This window comes from Coccinella septempunctata, chromosome 7, assembly GCF_907165205.1.
Source record: "Coccinella septempunctata chromosome 7, icCocSept1.1, whole genome shotgun sequence".
Lineage (NCBI taxonomy): Eukaryota > Metazoa > Arthropoda > Insecta > Coleoptera > Coccinellidae > Coccinella > Coccinella septempunctata.
Genome location: NC_058195.1, coordinates 26,844,837 through 26,871,898, shown reverse-complemented (window position 1 = coordinate 26,871,898; position 27,062 = coordinate 26,844,837). Strand labels below are relative to the sequence as shown.

The 27,062-nt window shown below is 37.1% G+C and overlaps 1 protein-coding gene across 4 annotated transcripts in view; it reads right to left on the bottom strand.

Annotated features, from left to right (window-relative positions):
• Positions 1–27,062, bottom strand: part of LOC123318010 (eye-specific diacylglycerol kinase) — a 291,641-nt gene that overhangs the window by 77,222 nt on the left and 187,357 nt on the right. For all 4 annotated transcript variants that reach the window (XM_044904662.1, XM_044904665.1, XM_044904664.1 and 1 more), the window contains exon 10: positions 9,370–9,658. In XM_044904662.1, coding sequence (XP_044760597.1) covers positions 9,370–9,658 — 289 coding nt within the window. The remainder of the gene's footprint in view (positions 1–9,369; positions 9,659–27,062) is intronic.

Here is a 27,062-nt window from a genome sequence, read left to right as displayed (position 1 = left end):
CTTTTCACGTAGCTCCTCCAGTGTTTCCAATGCCTTAGCAGTAGTTGCTTTCATTTGTCCAACCAGTTGTAACTGTGTTGTGTCTGCAGTAACAATAAAGTCCAGCCTTCCTTGTATGTGTATTAATCGGGTGTAAATTCGCGAAAATTCGTTAGCTGCATTCTCATGATTGAAGTTCTGAAGGGATTCCACCAAATCGGTGAGTTTATTTTGGCAAATCTCAATCTCCGAGGCGGGATTCAATGATGTTGGGGGTAATAGAGGTTCATTAGACTGAAGTACTTGTCGTAGTAGACTCCGTTTAGTCATCACAGTACCCGGTATCGATTGTCCTCTCAGTTGTAATTCGTATGTAAGTTCATCACTGAGTAACCGGTTTACATCCATGTTCGACATATTATTTTCAACTAAGTCCGATTCAGAACGCACCAATCTTTCACACTCGGTATGTCTCTCACAATCTGTTTAAGTTCTAAGTCCAACCCGGTGAGTTAATCGTTAGCTAACCTACTCACTTGAGTTCGAAGTGGGTATCGGTGTAACCCCAAAAAAAAAAAAAAAAATAAAGTCTAAGTCCCGGTGTATCAGAAAAAAAAAATCTAAGTTCAAGTCCCGGCGCACCAAAATAATCTAAGTCCCGATGTATCACACCAAAAATTTTACAAGTCCAACGTTACTCGAAAAAATTTCAATCAGTCCCACTAAAGTCCGAAAATATTCGCGAAATACCGCACACACTCGCAAGTCGTTTCGTATAGTCCGGAAAATTTCCCGAAATTCGAACCGCACCAGAACGCACAGGTTAGATTCCAAATAGTTTTTCAAGTTCAGTATCCAGAAAATAAATCGCAATAGGTTTCAGAAAAATCAGCAATAATTGGTACGTTTCAACAGTACAGGTCAAAAGAAAATAAAAGCAGGTAGACAAGTTATCAATAGGGTAATAGGTGATTCACTATTAAACTGATAGGTAAATCAAACCTATTAAATTTTACCAATTGTGACAATAAATTTTCAATGTTCGGAAATTCACTCACCTTCAATACGAAATTAAAACAGTTCAATTCAATAAATCAGGAATAATAAGAAGTCGGAAATAATTTTCACTGATATTAAGGCGCAATAACAGTTCAGTTTTCAATAACTCAATAAAGTAATCGGCAAAAGGAATAATCACAAACTAATTAAATCATTTCCAATAGATTTCAACAATAGGAAAATTTTCAGAATATAGTCCAATTCAATTCACAGTATAACAGTTCAATACAGAGTGGCAGGTAATAAAACACAGATCAAGTTTATTTTTCACAGTTCTCGGTTCAAGAAATAGTTACTCACTGTTCTTAGGTTTTACTCACTGTTTCGGGAATTCACTCACTGTCCGGTTAATGTTTCTCACCTCTGTTGTTTCCTACTAGATTTTGCACTGTCCCTGCTCGGGCGCCATTTTTGTAACGTGCGTTTCTCGGAGAAGCCTTAATCTCGAGCGCCAGCTATTCTTTTCAATAGGAAGAATAGCAAACCTACCAGAGTAGCTGCTAGCCAGAGACAGAGCTCGGTGTTGTCTAGGGTAGTAGCGACAACGAAGAAGTCAAAATCGAACTATGTAAAAGTTTATTCACAACTTCGGAAACTAATCACATGTACAAGGGAGATATGTGTGATATAAAATGTGAGTGATTCTATCAGTGAAAATACATTCGGGAAATCTTATCCGGTCACGAGCACTTTATGAAATTTGTACCGGGTGTAGTGAAAAATTAACGGTTCAATAAAAATGCGCCAACCAGAACTGACGAATGCTAAGGACTTGCTATACGGTATCGGTGTGTAGTTGTATTTCTCCGGGAATGAAACACAATAAGGGCGGATCTGTTCGAGACTTTTATTCGCTGCCCCAAGGGTTATAGCACACCATGATTGACAGCGAAGAAAATGTCTATTTTTAACGCAACTACGGGATTTCACTGACTACGTGCGGTATCTCTTATTCTCTGCCCCAAGGGTTATAGCACACCATGATTGACAGAAAAGAAGAGATTTCGGATTTAACACTTATGACGCGGAACGCGGACAGGGTAAAGAACGATAAAATACAACAGGAAACGATACAGTACAGCAGTGTCAAAGTTAAAGAAGTAACGGCGTAGGTCTAACAAAGAAACTGAACGGTACAGACGGGGACCTACCTCCTTTGTTTCAAGCACTCGAAACTCAAAGGATTTAAAAGAAAAAACTAAAAAATTAACTCTAAGCACTGATGCAAATAACACAAAATGATTATTCTTCAACGGCGAAAGAATACCGAAAATTAACTGAATTTATAACCACGTTAGAAAGCGAAAAAATACTCAAGCGAAAGGAAAGCACTGAAGTAAAATTCAAAAGTCAGCCAACGAACTGAAGTAACAGTCGAAAAGTCGAAAAGTGAAGTGACCGTCGCGGGGGAAAATTTGCTTTTATAGGCATATCCCCTCTCACGGTAAAAATCTGAAAATTCCAGAATGCGACAAGAATGAAAAACGTCGTCAGCTCCGGTTTATCGCATATCAACAGATGAAAAACGTCGAAATCTTCAGCGGCATGTAAGAAAAACAACGTGAAATACAGATAAGCGGTTTTTTACATTTACTCTGCCTGTCGGAATGAACGTACGGAATATTCGAGAATTAAAATATTTTCGAAGACGGAAATTTAAAACGAAAAAAAATGCACTAAGATGAACTCCAATTTTCCTCAGAAAACTGGGGTTCATTACAGTATCTCAAAAGGTAAGAAGTTTTGGACATATGTTTATATGAAGTGTTTTTCTTGAAATGGGCCTAAAAATCACCCCTATAAATATTGACATTCTATTAGGAAACACCCTGTATAGTCCAGTACGTGGAGAACAGAAAAGGGTGTTCGAATGCAAGAGGTGGGGTAGTAGCGATTTTTTGGTATATTGTTAGGCTTGAGACCCTAATGAAAAATCCAAATTTTTAACTCGAGGCGTATGCGCTCGAGCCGCCATCTTAGATTCTAGGTACAAAAATTTGGTTTTTTGATAATAACTCGATAACATTGGCTTTCAAGACGAAAGATGTTTTATACAAAGTTAAAGAGGACAAAATTTCCTACATTTTTCGTTGAAAAATTTTTTTTGTAGCACACATAAGTTAGGAGTTATAGCTCCGTGAAGTTGCACAGTTTAAAAAAAATTATATCTCGATATTTGGCTGAAAAAAATAGGTTAAACAAATGCAAATCATATTGAAATCATTTGAAAAGAGACTCTACTTCACTTCAATTTTATATTAATAGGTTGCCCTAAACCTCAACGGATAGGCCGGTAGCGAGAGTATAGCTGCTGTCTAAAAGGTTTTGATGCCGATATCAACACTGCAATTTCATTATGCAGTGAATCAACATTTGATGCGGTATTAGAGGTCGGTGGAAACGTTGACCTCTTAGTACTTCTGGCACCAGCCGAAAGGATATATTCAGCAAGTAGCTTCAAATATGAAGAATCAACCGAGCACAATCTGTAATTGCATGCCTTCAGTGGTTGAGACACTATGTCATCCCTATTCAATCAAGGAAAAACAAAATTTTATACGCTGATAGAAAAGAACAGTGCGGTCCATGAAAGATTTCAAATTTTCGATAAACAGGACGTCAAGTCAGTGGAGATTGCCAAGGCCGGTATAAGCTTTCTTGTAGCTTTCATATGGTGGCAACATGGATAAAGAGAATTTGAAAGAGATCGTTTCCAACGTTTCGCCAAATTTATGCTGAAAAGTAAATTTAATCTTGCCTTTTTGCCACCTAGACTAATTACAGAAATGGACTGACACAGAGAAAAACTCTTAAGACTAGGTTCCGAAGCATGGCGCTTACTTGCTCACTCTCATAACAATGACGGAAAAACTAGCTCCCGATTCCTTATTAAAATCGGTATCTTGTAACTGCAAAAAGGGGTGTGGTGTTGTATGCAGCTGCCAAAAGGCTGGACCTAAATATATAAATTCCTGTGACAAAATTTAGGAAGGGATTGCAAGTATGGAATTAAGATGGGTCTTCTCTATAACAAAATTTCCTCAGACCGCAACTTTCCGAGATATCGCCCCTAAAAGGTATTGCTAAGCCAATATCGCTATGTCTATGCATTAAGTAAATACGGTGACAGCAGCCTACTATTCTAAAACTTTGTAATTAAAAACAAGGTAGAGGTGGCCATTCACAGCAAAATGTTATTTTGTTATAGGAAAGACCCGTCTTAATTTCTTACGAGCATTCGCTTCCTGGATTTTGTCGCATGAATTTGGGGACATCCTTGTATGTAACTTCAACGATGAATCTTCCGAAAATATGCCGGAAATCAGCATTGAAAGCAAGGACGAGGAAGATAATATTTTTCAGGCTACGGACCAAAACTACGACAATAACCAACCTGAACCATCGAAACGTACCAAAAAGTAGTAGAAATCAAATGATAATGTTCAAGTGCCTTTTCATAATAATGTGAGAATATAATGGTATATATTAAGAATAAGAAAATAAAACTCAACCAAAATTATGTTTCCGCATTTTTTCCAAATAGTACCTCTTCTTCTTCTTGTGGTGCCCTATCCGTTGCGGACGTTGGCGATTAACATAGCCACTTTAACTTCATTCACTGCACTCCGAAACAGTCCTACCGAAGTAAGACCGTACCACTTGCGCAAGTTATGCAACCATGAGTGTCTTCGTCTACCCGGTCCTCTTTTGCTATCTGTTTTGCCCTGTAAGATGAGCTGCAGGATACGATACTTCTCATGACGCATTATGTGCCCAAGGTATTCCATTTTACGTTTGTTAACAGTGAACAAGATCTTTTTCTGTTTACTGTGATGTGGTCGGTCCAGGATATTCGTAAAATGCGGTATACCCACATTTCGAAGGCCTCCAATTTCTTCATCATTCGGTCTGTCATCGTCCATGCCTCTACCCCATATAACAGAATTGAAAATATGTACCTCTTCACGGAGCAGTAACTCCTAACATATGTGAGCAACAAATATTTTCAACAAAAAAATGTAGGAAATTTTGTCCTTTTCAACTTTGTATGGAACATCTTTTGTTATGAAAGCCACCGTTTTTGAGTTATTATCAAAAAACCAAAATTATGTAGCTAAAATTCAAGATGGCGGTTCGAGCGCATGTGGCTCGAGGTTGAAAACTTGGATTTTCCATTAGGACCGTGAGCTTGACAACATACTAAAAAATCGCTACAACCCCACAATTTGCATTCAAAAAATTTCCACGTACTGGACTAAAAGTCCTTTACCGACAGACGACATCGGACGGAACGGCATTATGTTACCCTGACCGCGGGAAGTGCGTTACGCGGTTGCAACCCTTCGTCCACACTTGGGTGCGCGACGCGGTTCGGTACTATATTCGGAGCATATTGTCTGTACGCATCTTTATAGATATATGCTGAGAGCACTCATATATACAGTCCCTGGCCAGTTTATTAGACGCACTGAGGATTTTTTTTATATTTACTGGTATTGCTCGAGGAAAAAGCAGAATATTTGAATTTCATTTCCACAGAATGTTAGTTTCATCTACGACTCTCATTAAATTGTTCTATTTGGCATTTATTTTTGATGTTGTAGTATTAGTACTTAAGTATGAATCAGTACTATGTCTTCCAGTGGACGTCTTGCATTCTGCAGGTTCGGACGTTATTTCGATAATCCACATATGAAATCATTATCTTCGAATGCAGCAAACCGAACAATTCTGCATTGATAGTATGAAGCTCTCATAGCTACACAGGGTGGCTCAGCAAAATATTAGAATTTCATGTTTAATCATCAATAAATCAATATTTTTTATTGAATATGATATATTATATGTGAAAACCATTTACAGATGAAGTATATGTAACATATACATTCAATTTAATAATTCAATATTGAGATTTTGCATCGAATCAATGCGTCTAATAATATGGCCAGGGACTGTACATACATACACATTACTAGTATCTGAGTGTCTCAAATACAAACGAGTATATTCCAAATAGCTGCTTCCTCTTATTCTATGTTTCATAAAAACATTTCCAGCCGCGAATGAGGGCCAATTTCAGCAAACGATGATGAACTCCGCTTACTTAAACTCAAATTGAAATTCAAACAGACTGACATCAATTTTGTCTATGAAGAGGAGTAAGAAGGATTATGAAACCATAAAATACTCCATTTCAACTGAAGTTGAGATGCGTAATCCAAGTAAATAAGCGAGTACTTTTCTTTAACGACATTCATGTCTGATTTCGGTTTTTATTCGTGTAGTCCGAGAGCTGTCGACGAAAATGGGCAAGAGTTTTTGTAACGGCTCATAATTCAATATGAGTTACTATTGAGGGTGTACATGAGTAAGCACCCACTCTCAAGGACAGGTAGTGGAACAATTTGGATGACTGCTGACTACCTCTGTTCCATTGATATATGACCTGACTACAGCCATTACAGATCTCTTGAAACGACATCGTTACAGTAGCAAATTATGTGAGGTACTGACACACCGTGTTTCACAAAAATTAGCTCTGACCACTTTCTCAAGTTTTCTGTACTATAAACTAGTTTAGTGACAATTTTCAATTATTACAAAGTATGTTTAGAGTATGTTGAGTGGGTGATGATGAATGTACACCCTCAAAATAAGTGACATTTTGACCAGACTACATAATGGAACTTCAGGTCGATATTTTGGGATAACTAAAACGTTGGAAAAAGTCAGGCAGCGATTTTATTGGCTAAATTGTAAGATTGGTGTAGAAGATGGAAAGCTTGTGCTGCTGCTAACAGACCTTATGGTGAATGAAAAGCACCAATGAAGCAATATAACTTGGGATTAGATATCGCTGTTCCCTTTGTGAAACAGACCATGGAAACACATTTTACATTGTAGTAGCGATGGACTATTTCACAAAATAGGTGAAAGCCTACGGTATTCCAAACCATGAGGCAAGTAGGTAGCTGATGAATTTTTCAAAGAATTCTTCTGCAGATTTGGAATACCTCTAGAGATGCATTGTGATCAAGGCTGAAATTTTGAGTCGACGTTATTCTAAGAAGTATGCAGGAAATTAGGGATTCACAAAACAAGGACTACACCTCTTCAACCACAATCAGACGGCATGGTCGAAAAAATAGAATGGTCACTCAGAATATTTAGGAAAAAAGTCACTTATTTTATAGTTGAGAATTGAATAGTTTTTTTATAAGTTACGAGTCCATTGATTTGAATATCAAGTTTATGTATAATTTAAAATAAAGGTATATCAAACGGATCGTAACAAAATGGCGCAACCAACTTGGGGCGATTTGAGTGAAAGAAACACTCAAAATATGGAATCCAGAAACAAGAGTTTAGCTGGAGCACAAGAAAACAATAATTCCATTATACTGGATTCTATTTTGAAGATGAGAGAAGATATGAACAGGAAATTCGATGAACAGTCTAAGAAACTTGCTGAACTTTTTAGTAAATTTGATGAGCATTCCAACAAAGTGGATGAACAATTCATAAAATTGGATGAACAATTTGGGAAATTTGGTCAAAATGGTACGGAAATAGAAAGAAAAATTAAAGGATGTGCAGAGAGAATGGAGAACAAAGGAACAAATATTTTATCAATGGAACAAAAAGCAGACAGACGAAATCAGGAGGAATTAGATTTTACAGAGCATTATATTCGAAAAGAGGTACAGGAACAACTGGATGATGACATAAACGAAATAAAGGAGAATGATGAAATACAAAAAGAAACATCAGAAAGAGTCATGCACAAAGAAAATTCTACGTCAGAAATAATCAAGTAAGGGGATAAAAATGGAATTTCAATGGAAAAGTAAAAGGAAAATATACTGTCCTAGTGCCATTAATTAGGAATGTTGAGGAATTGGTAAATCGACCATTGTCATGGTTCAATGATGAAGAAGGAGCATATATAAGAAAGTGGAATTACACAAGGAACAGAAAATGGGAGAATATTCCAAAGAGTGAGAGAGGGAGTGGAATGTATTGGAGAGAGTTATTTAAGGAGAAAAAAGAGGAAAAAATGGAGAAATCCTAAAAAGTTCAAGAAAAAAGAATTAGGTTAATAATTTATGAATTTTTGTTGTGTGTAAAATTCAGTTAGTTAAATTTAAAATGTTTATTACCAAAATTTTCAATTTGGGTAATAAATATTTTAATTTTGGGGATTTTGTTATGGTTTGAGTTTTCCCAAAATAATATTGTTTCGTTTAGTTTGTTCAATTAGTATTAGGAACTAGAAGAAATTTCTGTTTAATAATATGAAATTTAATTATCATAGATGCTGTGTTAGGATGGCATGGAAACATAAAAAAAATAGAATGGTCAGTCAGAATATTTAGGAAAAAAGTCACTTATTTTATAGTTGAGAATTCAATAGTTTTTTTATAAGTTACGATTCTATTAATTTGAATATCAAGTTTATGTATAATTTAAAATAAAGGTATATTAAACGGATCGTAACAATATCTAATATATAAAATTCTCGTGTCACAGTTTTCGTTGCCATACTCCTCCGAAACGGCTTGACCGATTTTGATGAAATTTTTTGTGCTTATCCGGTATCTATGAGAATCGGCCAACATCTATTTTTCATCCCCCTAAATGTTAGGGGTAGTCCACCCCTAAATTTTTTTTTTATTTTTTTGACAAAATTTTTAATTTCTATTTTTTTATGATACAACATACAAAAATACATACAATCCTCAATTTTCACCCTTCTACGATCAACCCTTATTTTTTAATAGCCATTTTAGTAATTTAATAATTTTTTTTTAGAAATTACTAGGAAATTATTTATATGGCAAAACAACGTTTGCCGGGTCAGCTATTATATATATATATATAAATGCTACCATGATGGTAAATGGTAGATTACACGAAAACACCAACCCCATAAGAATTGGTAGAGGAGTACGACAGGGAGATACAATGTCACCCAAATTGTTTATCGCTGTTTTAGAGAACGCCTTCAAGATGTTTGAATGGAGCGGAAAGGATTTAAGTATAGATGGCTTGAACTTGACAAATCTGCACTTCGCGGATGATATAGCTCTGTTCGCTGACAACCTACAAGATATCAGGAAAATGTTGAAAGATCATCGGGAAGTATGTGCTCAGGTCGGGCTGAAAATTAACACATCCAAGACAAAATTCATGACGAATCTGAACGCACGTTAGATAATAAGACGAGCAAAAATCTAAACTTTCATGCAAATCGATGCATGTTGAGAAAAATTCGAATATTTCACTGCTCTATTTGAGATGAGTTGAGAATATAAAACTGCGAAAACTCACCTGATTTCACAAGTACGCTTCTATCGGAACAATACCTTTCGAAATTGGGCATGCTGATATAATAAACTTCTATCTCGAGATTTCTTACATCCATGCTAGCAACGTTCTGAATACCCATTTTCTTATGAGCCAACATCATTGCTTTATTCAAGAGGGAAATGGTAAAGATTGATGGGTTCACTTTGCAAGGTTCTCCATCAACCTGCATTGGTATCGTTTTCGATGTTACTATCTTGGCAGTTTTGCATTGAGTGATGCAAGTTCCGTGTCCACCTGCTTGTAGTAGAGGCTGGAAAAAATATTTCCATAAAAATTTCTAACTGAAAAAAAATTCACTATCATAGCTCGTCTCTATAAGTTTATTACATAAATGCAAAAACTAGGAATAGGACTAGAAAATGAAACAATCGTGGCGACCTTTCGCGAAGTGACCTTTTGGTTATTCAGGACAGCTATTTATTCAGAAAAATTTGCTACATCCACAAGATTTACTAGTTTCCTTTTTCCTTATATTTTTTATTAAATCACAACATCATTCATGTAACTGTAGGGAAATGTTTATTTACATCGAGGTTTACATATTAAAGAGCGAGATTTAGCCAAAGCCACCTAACTTCTAAGCCTCTATTATAATCCACTATGAAAATACAATTTGACGTGAGCGCATAACCCAACACAAAAATGTAACTCAGACAATGCCGCACTAAACATAATACGAGCCCTGAAACCCCCGTTCGGAAAAACCTCCAAAATACTCAGATTTTATAAGTTTCCACCAGAAAAAGACAGAAAAAAGTTGTTGCAAAGACAACAGTACCCTTTTGTTGAAATAGTTTTTTTTAATCGAAACAATATACTCTCTGCACTGCCATCTGTGGACGAGATTTTCGCTTCGAAAGACGGAACATAAGTTGAACATCGATTGATGAAATGTTTAATTGATGTGGCCAATACTGATGAAAATTCAAAATTGAACTTTGAACAGATTATAAGATCTTTCCAAAATCAGTTATTCAAACCACGACGAGTTTACCGTCACCCACCTAAATATCCTTCTGTGATAGCGAAACACGAGTCGAACACAGAACACGGTCAACTCACACCACAATCAATTTTTCTTTTTTTATGCAACCCCAAACGACAATTGACACTGTGAAGGGCTTTTTCTCTCACCCTGGACGCTCCTTACCTTTGCTCGGTCGCCAGTGGGGCAATCAGTGGAACCCCACGTCTCTCAAAGAATCTCCAAAGAATTGGATAGCCCAGGTAGACTTGAATGATCAGTGGAGAAGCGTAGCAGTGAAAACTAAAGTGGTAGCGTCTTCTTGGTCTCTGCTTTCTGACGGTTTTCAATCGTTCAAAAAGAGTACCTACCTCTTCTGACGAAAATCTAGCTCTAACTGATTTAGGAAACTGTCTCTCACTGGCAAAAATAACTGACAACAAAATAAACGTTCAGTTCTTTAGTAGATTAAATTATATACAGAAATGTACAAGTAATAACAAATGTTGATGTTAACCAGCGGACTGGTTGGTGTGGGGGCGGCTGATGAAATACGGTCTCTCCAGGAAAATACGGTTGAAATAGACGATAAATACAGTTAAATGTTGTACGGCCACTCCAGAGGAGTACGGTGGAAATAGACAGTAAGTACGGTTAACTTTTGAAATCCTGGCAAGTCACTACCTCTGTCGATACGGTGGCTGGTTCCAGTCCAATTGCAGTGCACCTTGTTTCTCTCTTTCTTTCTCTCTGTGAGCCTCAAAATGGCTGCCAGTCAGACAGCAGGTCGGAAAAAGCTGTCAACCTGTAACTTGATCGGTCGGAAGTCGGCAATATATTAACAAAATAAGCACCAAAAATACGGTAGGAACACCAAGTCCTGATGGGATCCAACGGCGGTCGAACGGACGCGGATGGCCGGCACTCTACACAGCCTACGATCACTAGGTCAAGTTTAAACGGTAGGTAAGTATTCTCAGCCAGTCCAACGGACTGAAGAAAGCGGAAGATATCCCTCAGGTATGCACTACAAAAGGAATAATAATGCTACAAGTGACTTGCCTCAAACTTTCAAACTTCCGGACCAAATTTCCAACTCACAGCAAAAACACCTTACGCAATTTCCGTGGCACCTAGATCTCAACTAACTCGCTCTTGACCTTCAACGCCGGACATCGTAAAAGTACCCCTCTCCTCGGAAAATTTGTCCCACTATGGATACCTCATTTCTCTATTGGATGCACTCAAATTGTAAGGTCAATCAGCCGGCTCGAACAGAGACAGAAACAACTGAAGAGAAGGAAAAACTGAACAAGTTGAAAGACCTCTCTCGAGTCAGAAAAATTACGGTTGAACGGAAAGAATTCTAAAATATATGAATTCTGAAAACAAAAGACATATACGGTTTCCGCTACAAATATGGGACTGGTAGGTGGAAAACAATGACATAATATCAATCGGTAAATCCACCTATGATAATATAACGGTTTTCTTCCGTTCTTTCAGGTCCTATTATGAAAGTATTGGTGAAGAAATTTCCTTTCGGGGCGGAGCGAAAATATGTCTCGTCACAACACGTACAATATCACTAGTAGAAAAATCACAATCGAATACTATAATAATAATAATAATAATCGAGTAGTTTGTGTGGCTGATAGTTCTACACCGTTAAAGCTCAACAGGATCACTTGGAAAACGTCGAACACTCTGCAGAAAGTAAAATGCAAAAACTGATTGGCAAACCTTTGCATGGAAGGCACCAGAATGAGGTCAACCATGATTACGTCGACATATCTGCGTCGAACTACTGGTTGACTTCCGGAAGGTTGTTTCCTGAGACAGAGGGCTTCATGCTTGCCATCCAGGATCAGGTGATTCCAACAAGAAATTACATGAAATATATCGCCAAGGATGCCTCAGTGGCGGACGATAGCTGTCGTTATGGCTGTGCGACACATGAAACTATCCAGCACATCACCGGGGGATGTCAGAAGTTCGCGGGCACGGAGTACAAAAATAGACATGATGCTGTTGCCAAGATTCTTCACCAAGAATTGGCACTAAAACACCAACTTCTAAGTTCGAAAAAGGTTCCTTATTACAATTACCATCCGGATGCTGTGTTGGAAAATGAACACCACTGCTGGGATCGCACGGTTCTGATAGACCGGAAAATAACTCACAATAGACCAGACCTCATATTGCTCAATAAGGATGAGGACAGAGCACTATTCATCGATGTGGCCATACCAAATAATAACAATCTTCTAGATAGGCACACTGAAAAAATTTCAAAATACAGAAATCTCGAGGAACAAACCAGAAGACAGTGGAAGCTGAAAGATATCAAGACCATCCCTATTGTAATTTCATCTACAGGCCTGATACCGAAAAAACTACTGGAGAACTTGAGGAAACTTCAGTTGGACGAAAATATCTATAGAGTCATGCAGAAGGCGGTACTGCTCGGAACGGCGAGAACTGTACGCAAGTACATGGGGAATGCAGAGGAACACCGTCTGCGCCGACAGGAAGTACGGGTGGAGCAGGAATCCAACCTACAGCAGGGAGGCGAGGAGCGACCCAGTCCCGACCACCACCACGAGCCCGAAAACCTGGAAAGGGCTCCAACAGAGCTTAATCCTTTCGATATCTGAGATATCTGGGATAAGTGAATTTTCCTCTGGAGAGGAGTGTGAAAGCCGCAAGGCTAAAGTCATAATAAGAATTTTATTCAATCCCCTCCGACATTTACATATATATGGGCACGTCGATAAAGCAAACAAAACAATACAATACAAGTAATAAACATAAAGACAAAAGAAAAATTATCAAACCAATATAGAACAAGTCTTTCTCTTAAACATGAGAATCGGCATCACATGATATTCATTAACAGAGTAATATGCCTTACTGACTAATATTTGTCTCAGTCTACTCCTGAACGCAGTGAATCCCAACTCACTAATAGCTTATGGTAAATGGTTGTATAACCTAATGCTCTGGAAGTGAGGAGAATGCTCATATTTGGATGTTCTGTGAACAGGAATAGACAAAGTCGTTGTATTCCTAGTATTATAATTGTGACTGTCAGAGAGATGTGATACAGTCCTGATTTTTTCTTTAATATATATCAAACATCTATAGATGTACAGTGAAGGCACAGTCATTATCTTTTTTTCACTAAAATAACTTTTACATGAAGTACGAGCGCTCAACCCAAAAATAAGACGTATGATTCTCTTTTGAGCTATTATTCTTTGAACAGACACCAAATTACCCCAAAGTAGAATATTGTAATTCAAGTGAGAATGAAACAAACCATAATACACATTAATTAGTGACTCAACAGGAAGAGATCCTTTCAGCCTGCTTAAAGCGTAATAAGCCTTATTCAATCTAGCACTCAAGTAGTCAATATGATCACACCACCTCAGTTGATAATCTACGATCAAGCCAAGAAATTTGATAGATGACTTCGATGTGATAGTTATGTCACCGTATTTTAAAGTAAGGGTATCATTTCTGGCCTTGAGGCAGAAAGTTACTAACTCAGTCTTATTAATATTAACCATAACGGAATTAGCCTCGCACCAATTCATGAAGCTATGAATCAAAGTTAAACATCTCGAAATTAGCTCTTCTCTCGTTGCAGCAGAAATTGCAAAAGATGTATCGTCAGCAAACATAATGATACACTCAGCGATTACATGATCCGGCAAGTCATTAATGAAAAGGAGGAATATGAGAGGTCCCAAGACCGACCCTTGCGGAACTCCCAAAGTTACACTGAATATGTCAGATATATGCTCAAGCAGCCTAACGCAAATCATTCTGTCATCCAGAAAACTTTTTATCCACTGTAGGAAAACACCACGAAACCCTAAGTTGTGCATCTTATCGAGTATGAATTTAAAACTCAAACAGTCAAACGCACGAGAAAGGTCAAAGAACAAACCACAGACCCACAGTCCATCATCAAGACACTTGTAAACACAGAAGCAGTTTGTGTAGAACGACCAGTCCTGAATATGTGCTGGCTATCCTTTAACAATCTGAACCTGGATAAGAAATATACTATGCGATCGAAAACTATTCTTTCGATCAATTTGGAAAAAACTTTCAACAAAGAAATCGGTCTGTAGTTGGATATAAGATTAGGATCTTCTTTTTTTAATATAGGAATTACTGTTGACAACTTGAGACAGGAAGAGAAGACACCACTGGTAACTGAAAGATTAACAAGGTAGACAAGATGCTCGGTGATCAATGGTGCAAAGGACTTCAACATTCTAGCAGATACCGAACCAACTCCGGCACTATTACCATTCTTCAAACACTTGACAGCATGAATCACCTCATCATCAGTAACCGGGAGGAAAAAAAAGGTACTATCATTCATTCTGGCGGTAGTACAACCAATAGACAAGGAAGCACCATAATAATCAGTGAGGCTCTGCATACCTATAGTAGAGAAATAGACTCCAAAAGCTGTCGCAATCTCTTCTTTATCCGTGATAATAGATTCTTCAATAATCAATGAGGATGGACCCCTGGAACGAGCTTTCCTGCCAGTCGTAGCATTGACTATTTTCCACACCGACTTACTCAAGTTCGATGAACGATTCAACAAAGATTGATTATACTCTCGTTTAGTATCTGCTAAGAGTTGCTTGTAATTTCTCTTTTGTGCTCTATAAAATTCGACCAATTCATCAGAATTCAGGTCTTTACTTAGACAGAACAGATTTTTTAATTCCTGACTTGCTCGACGTATTTGATGATTTCACTCTTACCAGAACTAGTACGATAAAGGACCTGGTTGTAATTTTCGACTCTAAGCTCCTCTTCGATGAACATATTAATTATGTAGTGAGGTCTTCTAATAAAATGGTAGGATTCATCACAAGACAGGGTCAGGGTTTCACTGATCGGAGGGCATTATTTTCTTTGTACAATGCTTTCGTCTTAAGCATACTCAATTTCGCTTCTCCAATATGAAACCCTCATTATACCACCTACGTTGAGATGGAGAAGGTACAGAAAAGATTTCTCCTATTCCTCGGTTTCAAAACAGGATTTCACTTAACATACGGAAATCCACGTACCTACATGCTCTGTTTGTGTCACTACTATCTATCTACTAACTCTTGGAGATCGGAGGAAGATAGGCGACATTATGTTCACCCATAAACTTATGAAGGGTCTCTCAGAGGCTTCAGATATCATTGAGCGAATAAATTTCCATATACCTCCGCGACAGCTCAGACATGTTGAGACATTTTATCTACCCTTGAGACGTGCTGACAGTGCCGAATATACCCTTCCATTCTTCCCTTTGGGAAGAATGCTTCAGTCGTGTAATGATATTGATAATACGGTCAATATTTTGTCTGTCGATACTTGCCTTGCACTCAGATGAAAGTTGAGGGCGATTTTTGGACTGGTTGTAGTGGGCGTTAGCCTGTTGGTATTTTTATTTATGAATAAATATGTTACAAAGCTCAAAATTGGTGCTTTAAGAACTTTAAGTTGTTAAAGGCCGGAGAGAATTAAAGTGGACTGATTGGACCTCAATCCTCGAGATTTCCGTTGAAAATTCAATAATAGCGAATAGGACCCCTCACAAATCAATAAATTAAATAAATATTGAAACAAAACCAACGATTTACGACTTACCCTTAAAGGGATGGTTCTGCTGCTGCTTGAAGGGCCCTTCTTTCTGGAGATGAACACAACACTATGTCCTTTGGTGTGTATTCACGAACTATAGCGGCTTGATTAAGTTTGATCAAGTTAAATAGTTGAAATGCGTCCAAACTTTTGGAAAATAGCGAAAATAGAAAAAATAGAATTTAACTGCGTGGCGGTTTCTTAAGAATTGTCTCTTCCTGTTTCTGCTTAACCACTACGCACATGCGCCAACAAAAGAGGTAGCTGTACGCAACTCGTTGGCAGAATATTCCAAACTTGAATTTAAAAATAAAGAAAAAACTTGTGAGAAGTCCCCCCATAATGAAAAACAAACAATATATTTTGGTATATATTTCGTGATTACGAAACATACTCCCGCCTCGAAAGGCGACTGTAATGAGCCTTTTGCTTTTAAAATTAATAATTAATCAAAAAATTAAATCTCTACAAGGTGGAGATATAATGAAGAATTTAATACCACGAATAATAAAAAAAGAAAAAATGTAGCATATGCTTGTTCAGCAGATATTATTTGTGTTGAAAATTATTCAACAGGCAAAGGACATAATTTGTTCAGAGGTCGTTTTATAATAGCCGACTTGGTTTTAACATCAGCAACTCGTGCAACACCATCTAAACCGGGTGTAAGCTTGAGTATTCGTCCCATATCCCATTTTAAAGGAGGCAGGTTATCATTCTTTATTAAAACTAAAGAACCTTCCTTTGGCATATGAGAAGATTTTAACCATTTATTTCTTTGCTGGAGAGTATGCAAGTATTCGTTTTTCCACCTGCGCCAAAAGTGCTGTTGCATTTGTTGAATAAGTTGCCACCGTTTCAAGTGGCTTATATTTATGTCCTGATAATTTTCATCCGGAACAGAACCTAATGGTTCCAAGGTTAAAAAATGTCCTGGAGTTAATACCGATAAATCATTCGGATCTGAGCTCATCGGAGTAAGAGGGCGAGAATTGAGTACCGCCTCAATTTGTACTAAGAGCGTATAAAACTCTTCATAGCTTAATATTTGATCACCTATCACTCTTTTGAGGTGAGTTTTTACTGACCGTACGCCCGCCTCCCATAATCCGCCCATGTGAGGGGCATTGCCTGGCAGAAAATGATGAGTGAGTAACTCACATTCAGCGCATTTTTTTGCTAAAGCTATTAGCTCCCTATTAGCACCGACGAAATTTGTCCCACGGTCGGAGTATAAATGTGAACATTTTCCACGTCGTGCCACAAATCTGCGTAGGGCAGCTATAAATACGTCACTACTCATGTCGGACGCCAATTCTAGGTGAATCGCCTTGGTGGACATACACACAAAAACGCACACATAAGCCTTAGAAGATCTAACTCCTCGGTGCCAACTCATTGTGACGAAAAAAGGACCGCAAAAATCTACTCCTGAGTGAGAAAACGGTTTGGCTGGAGAGATTCTGATATTCGGTAAATTTCCCATTATTGGTTGCGACGTAACAGGATTCGTTTTCCAACATTTTAAGCATTTTGATAGGACTGAGCGTATAGCCCTTCGTGCAGATAAAATCCAATATTTTTGAGCAATTAAAAAATGGAGCGTTCCTGTTCCTGCATGCAGATATTTTTTGTGGTAGGAATCAATTAATAATTCAGCAAGTCTGCACCGCTGGGGCAATAATACCGGATGCCTTTTATCAAAAGATAATTTTGAATAAGTGAGTCTACCGCCAACTCTTATGATTCCTTGAGAATCTATAAATGCATTCAATTTCTTAAAAGGTTTAGGGAAATTTTTTGTTTCAAATATTTCATTGAAATATAACTGTTGGGTTCTCTTAATAAATGTCAAGGTAGCACGATTTAATTCCCATAGGGATAAAGCATGATCTTTATGTATATGCTCGGTGGAGCGAAAAATAAATCGTAAAACATAACACAAGATACGTTGAAGAACAGAAAAATTTGAATATTTTATCAATAAATCGTCAATAAAATGTTTTTCTTCAAATGCCAATAAAACAGACTTTCGAAGTTCTTCTTGCGTTTCGAAATTATTAACGATATCGAACTTCTGGTTGATGGAAAGGAGATTTTTAGGTCCTTGAAACCATACTTCATTAGTGATGATTTCCGAGGGAAACATACCACGTGAAGCTAGGTCCGCAGGATTTTCTGTGGATCGGACATGTGACCAGGATGAAGCAGGTATCCTTTCTTGTATGAAAGAAACCCTGTTTCCAACGAAAACCTGCCATCTGTGAGGCGACGAATTCAACCAGGCAAGCACAATTTCAGAATCGGTGTAAGCGTGAATGGAATCGAAACAAATTTTATCGCGGTAAGTAATTGTAACCCATTCTAAAACTTTCGCCAAAAGTACTGCACCGCATAGTTCCAATCGAGGAATACTTAATTTTTTGGAACAAGGGGCCACTTTAGATTTACTACATAAAAAAAATGTATTAATATTTTCAACACTGTCTGTCACTTTACAATAAATAACAGCACTATAACCTCGTTCACTTGCATCACAGAACCCATGTAATTCTGCAATACAATGTTGAGGAATTTTTATGAAACGTGGAATACGTAAGTTGGACAATAATGTCAATTCATTCTTATATTTTGACCAAACTCGTGATATTTCATCAGGCGGACATTCATCCCAATCTAATTTTGCTAACCACATCTTTTGGATCAGGTATTTGCACAAAAAAGTAATAGGTGCAAGAAACCCTAGAGGGTCAAATATTCTTGCCAGCTCGGACAGAATATTGCGCTTGGTACAACTGCGATCAATTGTTTCAACGTTGAATTAAAAGGAGTCATTTTTTGGTTCCCAAATGAGTCCCAATATTTTAATTGAACAACTATCTTGCAAATCAAGTGAATGCGTGCCTGAAGATATCTGATCGGCAGGTATGCTAGACAAAAATTCAGAACTGTTACTAGACCACTTGCGAAGGTGAAATCCACCCTTATTCAAAATATCATTTATATTGTTTTTGAGTTTTAAAGCGTTTTCTAGAGAATCACCACCGCTACAAACGTCGTCTATGTAAGTCTCCTCAATTAACGCAACCGAGGCTGAAGGCATATTTCTACCTTCATCTTCTACTAATTGGTGAATGGTTCGCATCGCCAGATATGGGGCACAATTGAAGCCAAAACATAATGTTTTTATACGTAAATCTAATAATCTTTCATTAGGGGAAAAGCGGAAAATTAAACGCTGATAATCTGTATATGAAGGATCCACCAAAATTTGACGATACATCTGCTTTATATCTGCAGTGAAACATACTGAATGTAACCGGAATTTCAATAATATTGTGCTTATGTCATTCTGTAACTTATTACCAATAAATAAACAATCGTTAAGTGATTTATTATTAGGCATTTTTGCGGAAGCGTTAAAAACAATACGCAACTTCGTAGTGGCATGATCTGGTCGTAGAACGGCGTGATGGGGTAAATAGAAAGAATTAGTATTTTCTTGTGGTGGATCAACAATTTCCATTTGTGACAATTGCAGATATTCTTTAATTACAGAACAATATTGCTCATGTAAAATAGGCTGGCCTGGAAGACGCCTTTCTAAAGCGAGAAAACGTTGAATTGCTATCGTGCGACTTTGTGGAAAAGCTGGATTCAGTTCTTTGAATGGAAGAGGAACAATATATCTTCCAGAAGGTGAGCGAGAAACGTTATTTTTGAAAATTTCCCCGCAAGTGTTATGAATATCTAAATTAATTCCAGGTACAGTTTCAATTTCGAAAAACATTCTCATGGTATCGTCCAAATTATTTTCTGAAAGTGTATTAATAAAAGAATTGCATTTTATCTCTACTGGGCTTTTCTCAATTTTTCCAAGTAAAACATACCCAAAAATGGTGCGAAGCGCGTTTGGACCTCCATTTTTTCCATAAATGAGGTCATTTGATAAAATATTTGCGAATATATCTGATCCCAATAAAACATCGATTTCATTAGGAATATAATAATGCGGATCAGCGAGAGGTAAACCGAGTAAATATTTCCAAGATTTGGAATCTAAGGGATAAGGAGGTATTTTATCACATATTTTGGGCAAAATAAGGGCGTCAACAGTTAAACAAATATCAGAATTCCCAATGGGATTCAAAAAAAGTTGAACAATGCCATTGTTCGCAACTTGGGTATTGCCGATGCCGTTAATGACCACGTCTGAATAAATTTTCGGAAGATTCAAAACGTTGAAACTTTTTTGCGATATAATCGAAATTTCTGAACCAGAATCCAGTAACGCACGAAATTTCTTGTGCGTACCATCACGAGCTCGCACTTCAATCAATGCAGTACCCAGCATAACAGTACGGGATCGTTGTTGCGCAGCGAACGAATTATTATTATCGAACGCAATCGAAGAAGATGCGGCAATGTCAGCACCGGGCGTCGCCGTTTCATTCCGGTATCGATTCGAATTTATAGGAACAGATTTTTCGAAATGTTCATTTTCAAAATGCAAAGTTGTATGATGTTTTCTGCTTCCACATTTTCGGCATGATGACTTTGATTTACATTTATTTAACATATGCATGTCACTCAAACAAGCAAAACAAAGAAATTTACTCTTGGCGTATGAAAACCGGTCGCGGGGCGTTTTATTCAAATATTGTTCACAATTGTAAAGATTATGATTTTCATTACATAATGAACACTGTGCGGCTTTAGAATCTCGGCGTGCAAGAAAATTATTTGAAGATTTATTTGCTAATGGTTTAGTGGATCTAGAAATGGGTTTTTGAATACTGCTTCCAGAAATATTGTTCAAACCATTGCAGTACCTTTCCAGAAATTCAAACAAAGTTTTATATTCCGGAATTTCTGTTGAACCGAACTACAAACATATCTTTGTATGCAGGAAATTCTCTGATATCGCCAGAAAACCGTTTCAAATCAATTTTAGGTAACCTCACGTGCGAAATTTCAGAAATAATTTTATCTGCGGCCACAGTCGCATTCAAAGGAGACATTGCATCGTTTTCAAATAATTCAGCATAAATCGATTTGACATCATAAAACATTTCAAGAAACTTACATTTAAGATCATCTTCTGCGTTCAAATCTGAGTCTTTATCAGTTGATAATAAAGATAGGATGCCACTATGATATTTTTGAAATTCTTCATTCAGAAAATCAAGAGAAGTATAACGAACTTTGAATTTCGTTTGTTGCTTATGATCCTTTTGAACTGATATAGCTAAATTGTTAATTATTTCCATCTCCTTTATACAACTCTGCCTCAGAGCGACCTGTTTACGAAATTTATCAGACATTTTTAAAAGTTTGTATCAATAATAAAAGGAGTGAATTCAATACGCAACTATAATATTGTGTTTGTAAACAATGCGAACCTCTGAATAAATATTAAATATGACGTTGAAGGATGACCACTGATAACGTCTGAACAGAGCATATGATTTCAGGCGATAAATTATCTTCAAGATGGTTGAATTTATAATGAATTAAATCGAATTTTCAGGAAATGAAAAATTTTCGAAATTTTGCGGTAAATCAAAACGAATGTATTGAATAATATATTAAAATTATTCAAAACGTAATTTCGAAGCGATTGGCCTGAAATGACCAGTGAAACGAGATTTAATTAATTTTTGAAAAAAAAAATGAAAATTAGTATTTAGAGTATATTTTCAACAAAATCAAAGAGGACGAAGGGCCTTAACATCCGGCCCGAAGGACCATGTTACAAAGCTCAAAATTGGTGCTTTAAGAACTTTAAGTTGTTAAAGGCCGGAGAGAATTAAAGTGGACTGATTGGACCTCAATCCTCGAGATTTCCGTTGAAAATTCAATAATAGCGAATAGGACCCCTAACAAATCAATAAATTAAATAAATATTGAAACAAAACCAACGATTTACGACTTACCCTTAAAGGGATGGTTCTGCTGCTGCTTGAAGGGCCCTTCTTTCTGGAGATGAACACAACACTATGTCCTTTGGTGTGTATTCACGAACTATAGCGGCTTGATTAAGTTTGATCAAGTTAAATAGTTGAAATGCGTCCAAACTTTTGGAAAATAGCGAAAATAGAAAAAATAGAATTTAACTGCGTGGCGGTTTCTTAAGAATTGTCTCTTCATGTTTCTGCTTAACCACTACGCACATGCGCCAACAAAAGAGGTAGCTGTACGCAACTCGTTGGCAGAATATTCCAAACTTGAATTTAAAAATAAAGAAAAAACTTGTGAGAAGTCCCCCCATAATGAAAAACAAACAATATATTTTGGTATATATTTCGTGATTACGAAACAAAATAAAAAATAAATAAATAAATAATTGTGCCAGAATTGTGTCGTGATTAAAAATTGAAATGAAAAATGAAAATTTCATTTTACCGAATCCTTCAAGCCGATGAAGATAATAATACTTTTTTTATAAGTCATCGTCAGCCCTAAGAACATATCCAGAATTGGGAACAATTGATTCACGAGTTTCTGAAAAAAAAAATTTTTTCTACAAGCGTGCGCGTTCAACCTTTTTCCCAAACGCATTCCAAGTTGCAAAGAGTCACTTTCCCAAAGAGTGCGGGAAAAACGCTTGCTATTTCTTTTCCGCACGCATTTGCGTGCGGGAATGGATTAGCAGGGGTTTTTCCCGCACGCAAATATTATAGAGTAAATTAAATTCTATCATCTTTCTATGGGCAGAACGTCAACGATGAGAAACCCTTAGTAACGACATGCAGAATAACGTCTGTCATTATATATGAATTAATCAAATGAGATATGATCTGTTTCGTAAAATGGATACATTTATATATTTCAAGCGCTTGTAGAAAAAATATTGTTCCTAACTCTTGCGGAAAGTGTCTTGCCCGCACTCAACTGCTTACCCGAACTCTGCTTCGCATCGTTCGGGCAACGGCAGTTTCGTGCGGGCAAGTATCACTTTCCGCACTTGATAGGAAAATAACTATTTCCTCATATTCTCATAATTTGTTCTTTCCCAGAAAACAGGTGAGTTATAGATCTGAAAATTTCAGGATCCGACAGGAAGTGCGGGTGGAGCAGGAATCCAACCTACAGCAGGGAGCCGAGGAGCGACCCGGACCCGACCACCACCACGAGCCCGAAAACCTGGAAAGGGCTCCAACAGAGCTTAATCTTTTTGATATCTGAGATATCTGGAATAAGTGAATATTCCTCTGGAGAGGAGGACAAAGCCGCAAGGCTAAAGTCATAATACATGACATATATCGCCAAGTATGCCGCAGTGGCGGATGATAGCTGTCGTTATGGCTGTGCGACACATGAAACTATCCAGCACATCACCGGGGGATGTCAGAAGTTCGCGGGCACGGAGTACAAAAATAGACATGATGCTCTGTTGCCAAGATTCTTCACCAAGAATTGGCACTAAAACACCAACTTCTAAGTTCGAAAAAGGTTCCTTATTACAATTACCATCCGGATGCTGTGTTGGAAAATGAACATCACAAGCTATACTATACAAGTGTAATAATAATAATGATGATGATAATAATAATGAAAATGAACATCACAAGCTCTACTGGGATCGCACGGTTCTCACAGACCGGAAAATAACCCACACCCAGACCTCATATTGCTCAATAAGGATGAGGACAGAGTACTATTCATCGATGTGGCGATTCCAAATAATAACAATCTTCTAGATAGGCACACTGAAAAAATTTCAAAGTACAGAGATCTCGAGGAGCAAACCAGGAGACAGTGGAAGCTGAAAGATGTCAAGACCATCCCTATTGTCATATCATCTACAGGCCTGTTACCGAAAAACTACTAGAGAACTTGAGAAAACTTCAGTTGGACGAAAATATTTATAAAGTCATGCAGAAGGCGGTACTGCTCGGAACGGCGAGAACTGTACGCAAGTACAGTCCCTGGCTAGTTTATTAGACGCACTGAGGATTTTTTTTATATTTACTGGTATTGCCCGAGGAAAAAGCAGAATATTTGAATTTCATTTCCACAGAATGTCAGTTTTATCTACGACTCTCATTAAATTGTTCTATTTGGCATTTATTTTTGATGTTGTAGTATTAGTACTTGAGTATGAATCAGTACTATGTCTTCCAGTGGACGTCTTGCATTCTGCAGGTTCGGACGTTATTTCGATAATCCACATATGAAATCATTATCTTCGAATGCAGCAAACCGAACAATTCTGCATTGATAGTATGAAGCTCTCATAGCTACACAGGGTGGCTCAGCAAAATATTAGAATTTCATGTTTAATCATCAATAAATCAATATTTTTTATTGAATATGATATATTATATGTGAAAACCATTTACAGATGTAGTATATGTAACATATACATTCAATTTAATAATTCAATATGGAGATTTTGCATCGAATCAATGCGTCTAATAATATGGCCAGGGACTGTACATGGGGAATGCAGAGGAACACCGTCTGCTCCGACAGGAAGTGCGGGTGGAGCAGGAATCCAACCTACAGCAGGGAGCCGAGGAGCGACCCGGACCCGACCACTACCACGAGCCCGAAAACCTGGAAAGGGCTCCAACAGAGCTTAATCCTTTTGATATCTGAGATATCTGGGATAAGTGAATTTTCCTCTGGAGAGGAGTGTGAAAGCCGCAAGGCTAAAGTCATAATAATATAATTTATCCTCAGAATTGTTGAAAACCAATACAGAGGTAGCAGCAAAATGAGAACAATTCAAATACACACAAAAAAGAACCCCAAAACAAACAATACCTACTGCAATCCCCCAAAATATTCAATAAACTCAAACTCATTTACATGATATGGTTCACAGTTGATCATGTGAGTTAGCAATTCTTTTTTAAAGATTTTGTGATCAGAAATATTTTGCAGTCTTTTGGGTAAAACATTGAAAAATCTTATTATAGTGTAGCCAACATTTCTTTCTGTCAGTGTCAAACGGTGATGAGGGTGGAAATATGGGAAAATTCTTCTGGTCTTATTTTTGTTTTTATAAGAATCGTGTTTTTTATTGCGTGTTTTTATGTAGGAATACAATGCACTTGTATGTGTAAAGGCCCATTACCGTTAAAAACCATTATTCTTAAAAACTCCTCTACATGAATCTCGATATCCCATTTTAAATATTTTTTTCACTGCCTGCTTTTGTGTAATCAGGAGTCTTATTATACTAACTTCCTCCCCATATGGTAATACCATAGCCCAACACTGACTGGAAATTAGAGAAATAGTCTTTAGAATATCTAGAAAACCTGACTTCTCAAAACAAGTAGAGTATAGTTTAATGTCATTAATTTCTTATTCAGTTGTTCAATGTGTTCTTGCCACTCCAAACTTTGATCCAATTACACTCCCAAAAATTTAATGGATTGTGAAGACCGCAAGGTTGCGTCACCAACAACAAATTAGGCACTCCATAGCCTACTAGAGTTAGAGGCCGGAATGTTGCCCGAAACTGCGACGTTGCCGTAATGACATCGGAGGGTCCATAGACGAACAGGGAGTGTTGTAAACATTACGACATTTGGAAACGCTACCCGGTATTCCGGTAGTTCACGTTAGAAATTCGACGGGAAACGCGGTAAAAAGTTTTTGTTTTTTAGTTTTTCGGTTTGTTCGGTGTTGTTATCAGTGTTTTGAGTGAATAGCAGTGATAAAATTACGAGAACAGTGTTTGTTTAGTGTGTTATCCGTAGATAGAGTGTTAGCAAAGAATACAATTAGGAGTTTCATTATCTGGAGTAATCAACAGGTAGGTTTAGGTTTAGTACGCATTTGGAAATCTTCGATTTGATATAATATGCCCGGTACTTGTGCAGTACCTGGTTGCAAAAGCAATTATAAATCGTCTAATGAGAAGGTTTCGGTATTCAGGTTTCCTAAAGACCCTGCGAGGAGATTAAAATGGCTTAACGCAATTCATAGGGAAAGCAGTTTTAAAGTAAAAGAAGATACCGTAGTTTGCATCAAACATTTTGCAGATTCGCATGTTTTGAAAGAGAACTCTTTTCCAACCGCTGAAGGTTCAGTCATCAATATACCGCGAAAAGTTCCTAAATTAACCGATGATGCATTTCCCTCAATTTTTCCGAATCAACCCAGTTACATGTCTTCTGTAATTAGTCCCAAAAGAACCGATCCTGAGGAACGTAGACAAAAATTAGTTTTTCACTTCGATAACGTTTATAGCGACTGGGACAAACAAGATCAAATTAGTTCTTTTTCACATTTTTGTGATAATTTCAAAGACAAGGCAATTTCCAACTTCTTTTTCAATATCAAAGAAAATGATTCCGTCCTATTTTATAAAATAAATTTTGAAGGTTCATTCCCGAAAATATCGTTAGGGTTTAAAATTCTTAGTGATTTGAGAATCGAAGTATTTAGAGACGAAATTAATGTACCCATTTCTGATTACAAGTGGTTACTAGGTGACAGGTATATTTGTGATAGGTGGTCGAAATTTGAAAACTTAGTTGCACAGTTAAATAGGACCGATGTAGAATCAGATATGTCTGCCAGTAATACTTCAGATCAATGTGTTTTCGATGAAGTTAAACAAGACATCAAGAAAATTTATAGCGCACTCAAAGGTTGTATCCAAAAATTAGAAAAAATTTGCTCAGACGACATTGACACTTCTAAAATAATCAAAAAATTATCATTCTTAGGTCAACAACTGAAATTAGTCGTTTCACCGAAACCGATTTATTCAACAGAATTGTTTTTGTGGGCATCTCTAATTCATTTCCAATTTCCAGGTTCCTATAGGTTGATTAGAGATTCTGATTCATTAACACTTCCTCATCCGAAATATTTAAATATAATTACTGCAGATATCAAATGTAGTGTAGGAATCAAAGATAGTCAGATATCATATTTGAGAAAAAAATGTCAAAATTTAGAGTCGCATGAAAGAATAATTAATGTTTTATTTGACGAAATTTATATAAAGCCTAAAATTGAATATCGGGGAGGTCGTCTGTTGGGTACAACA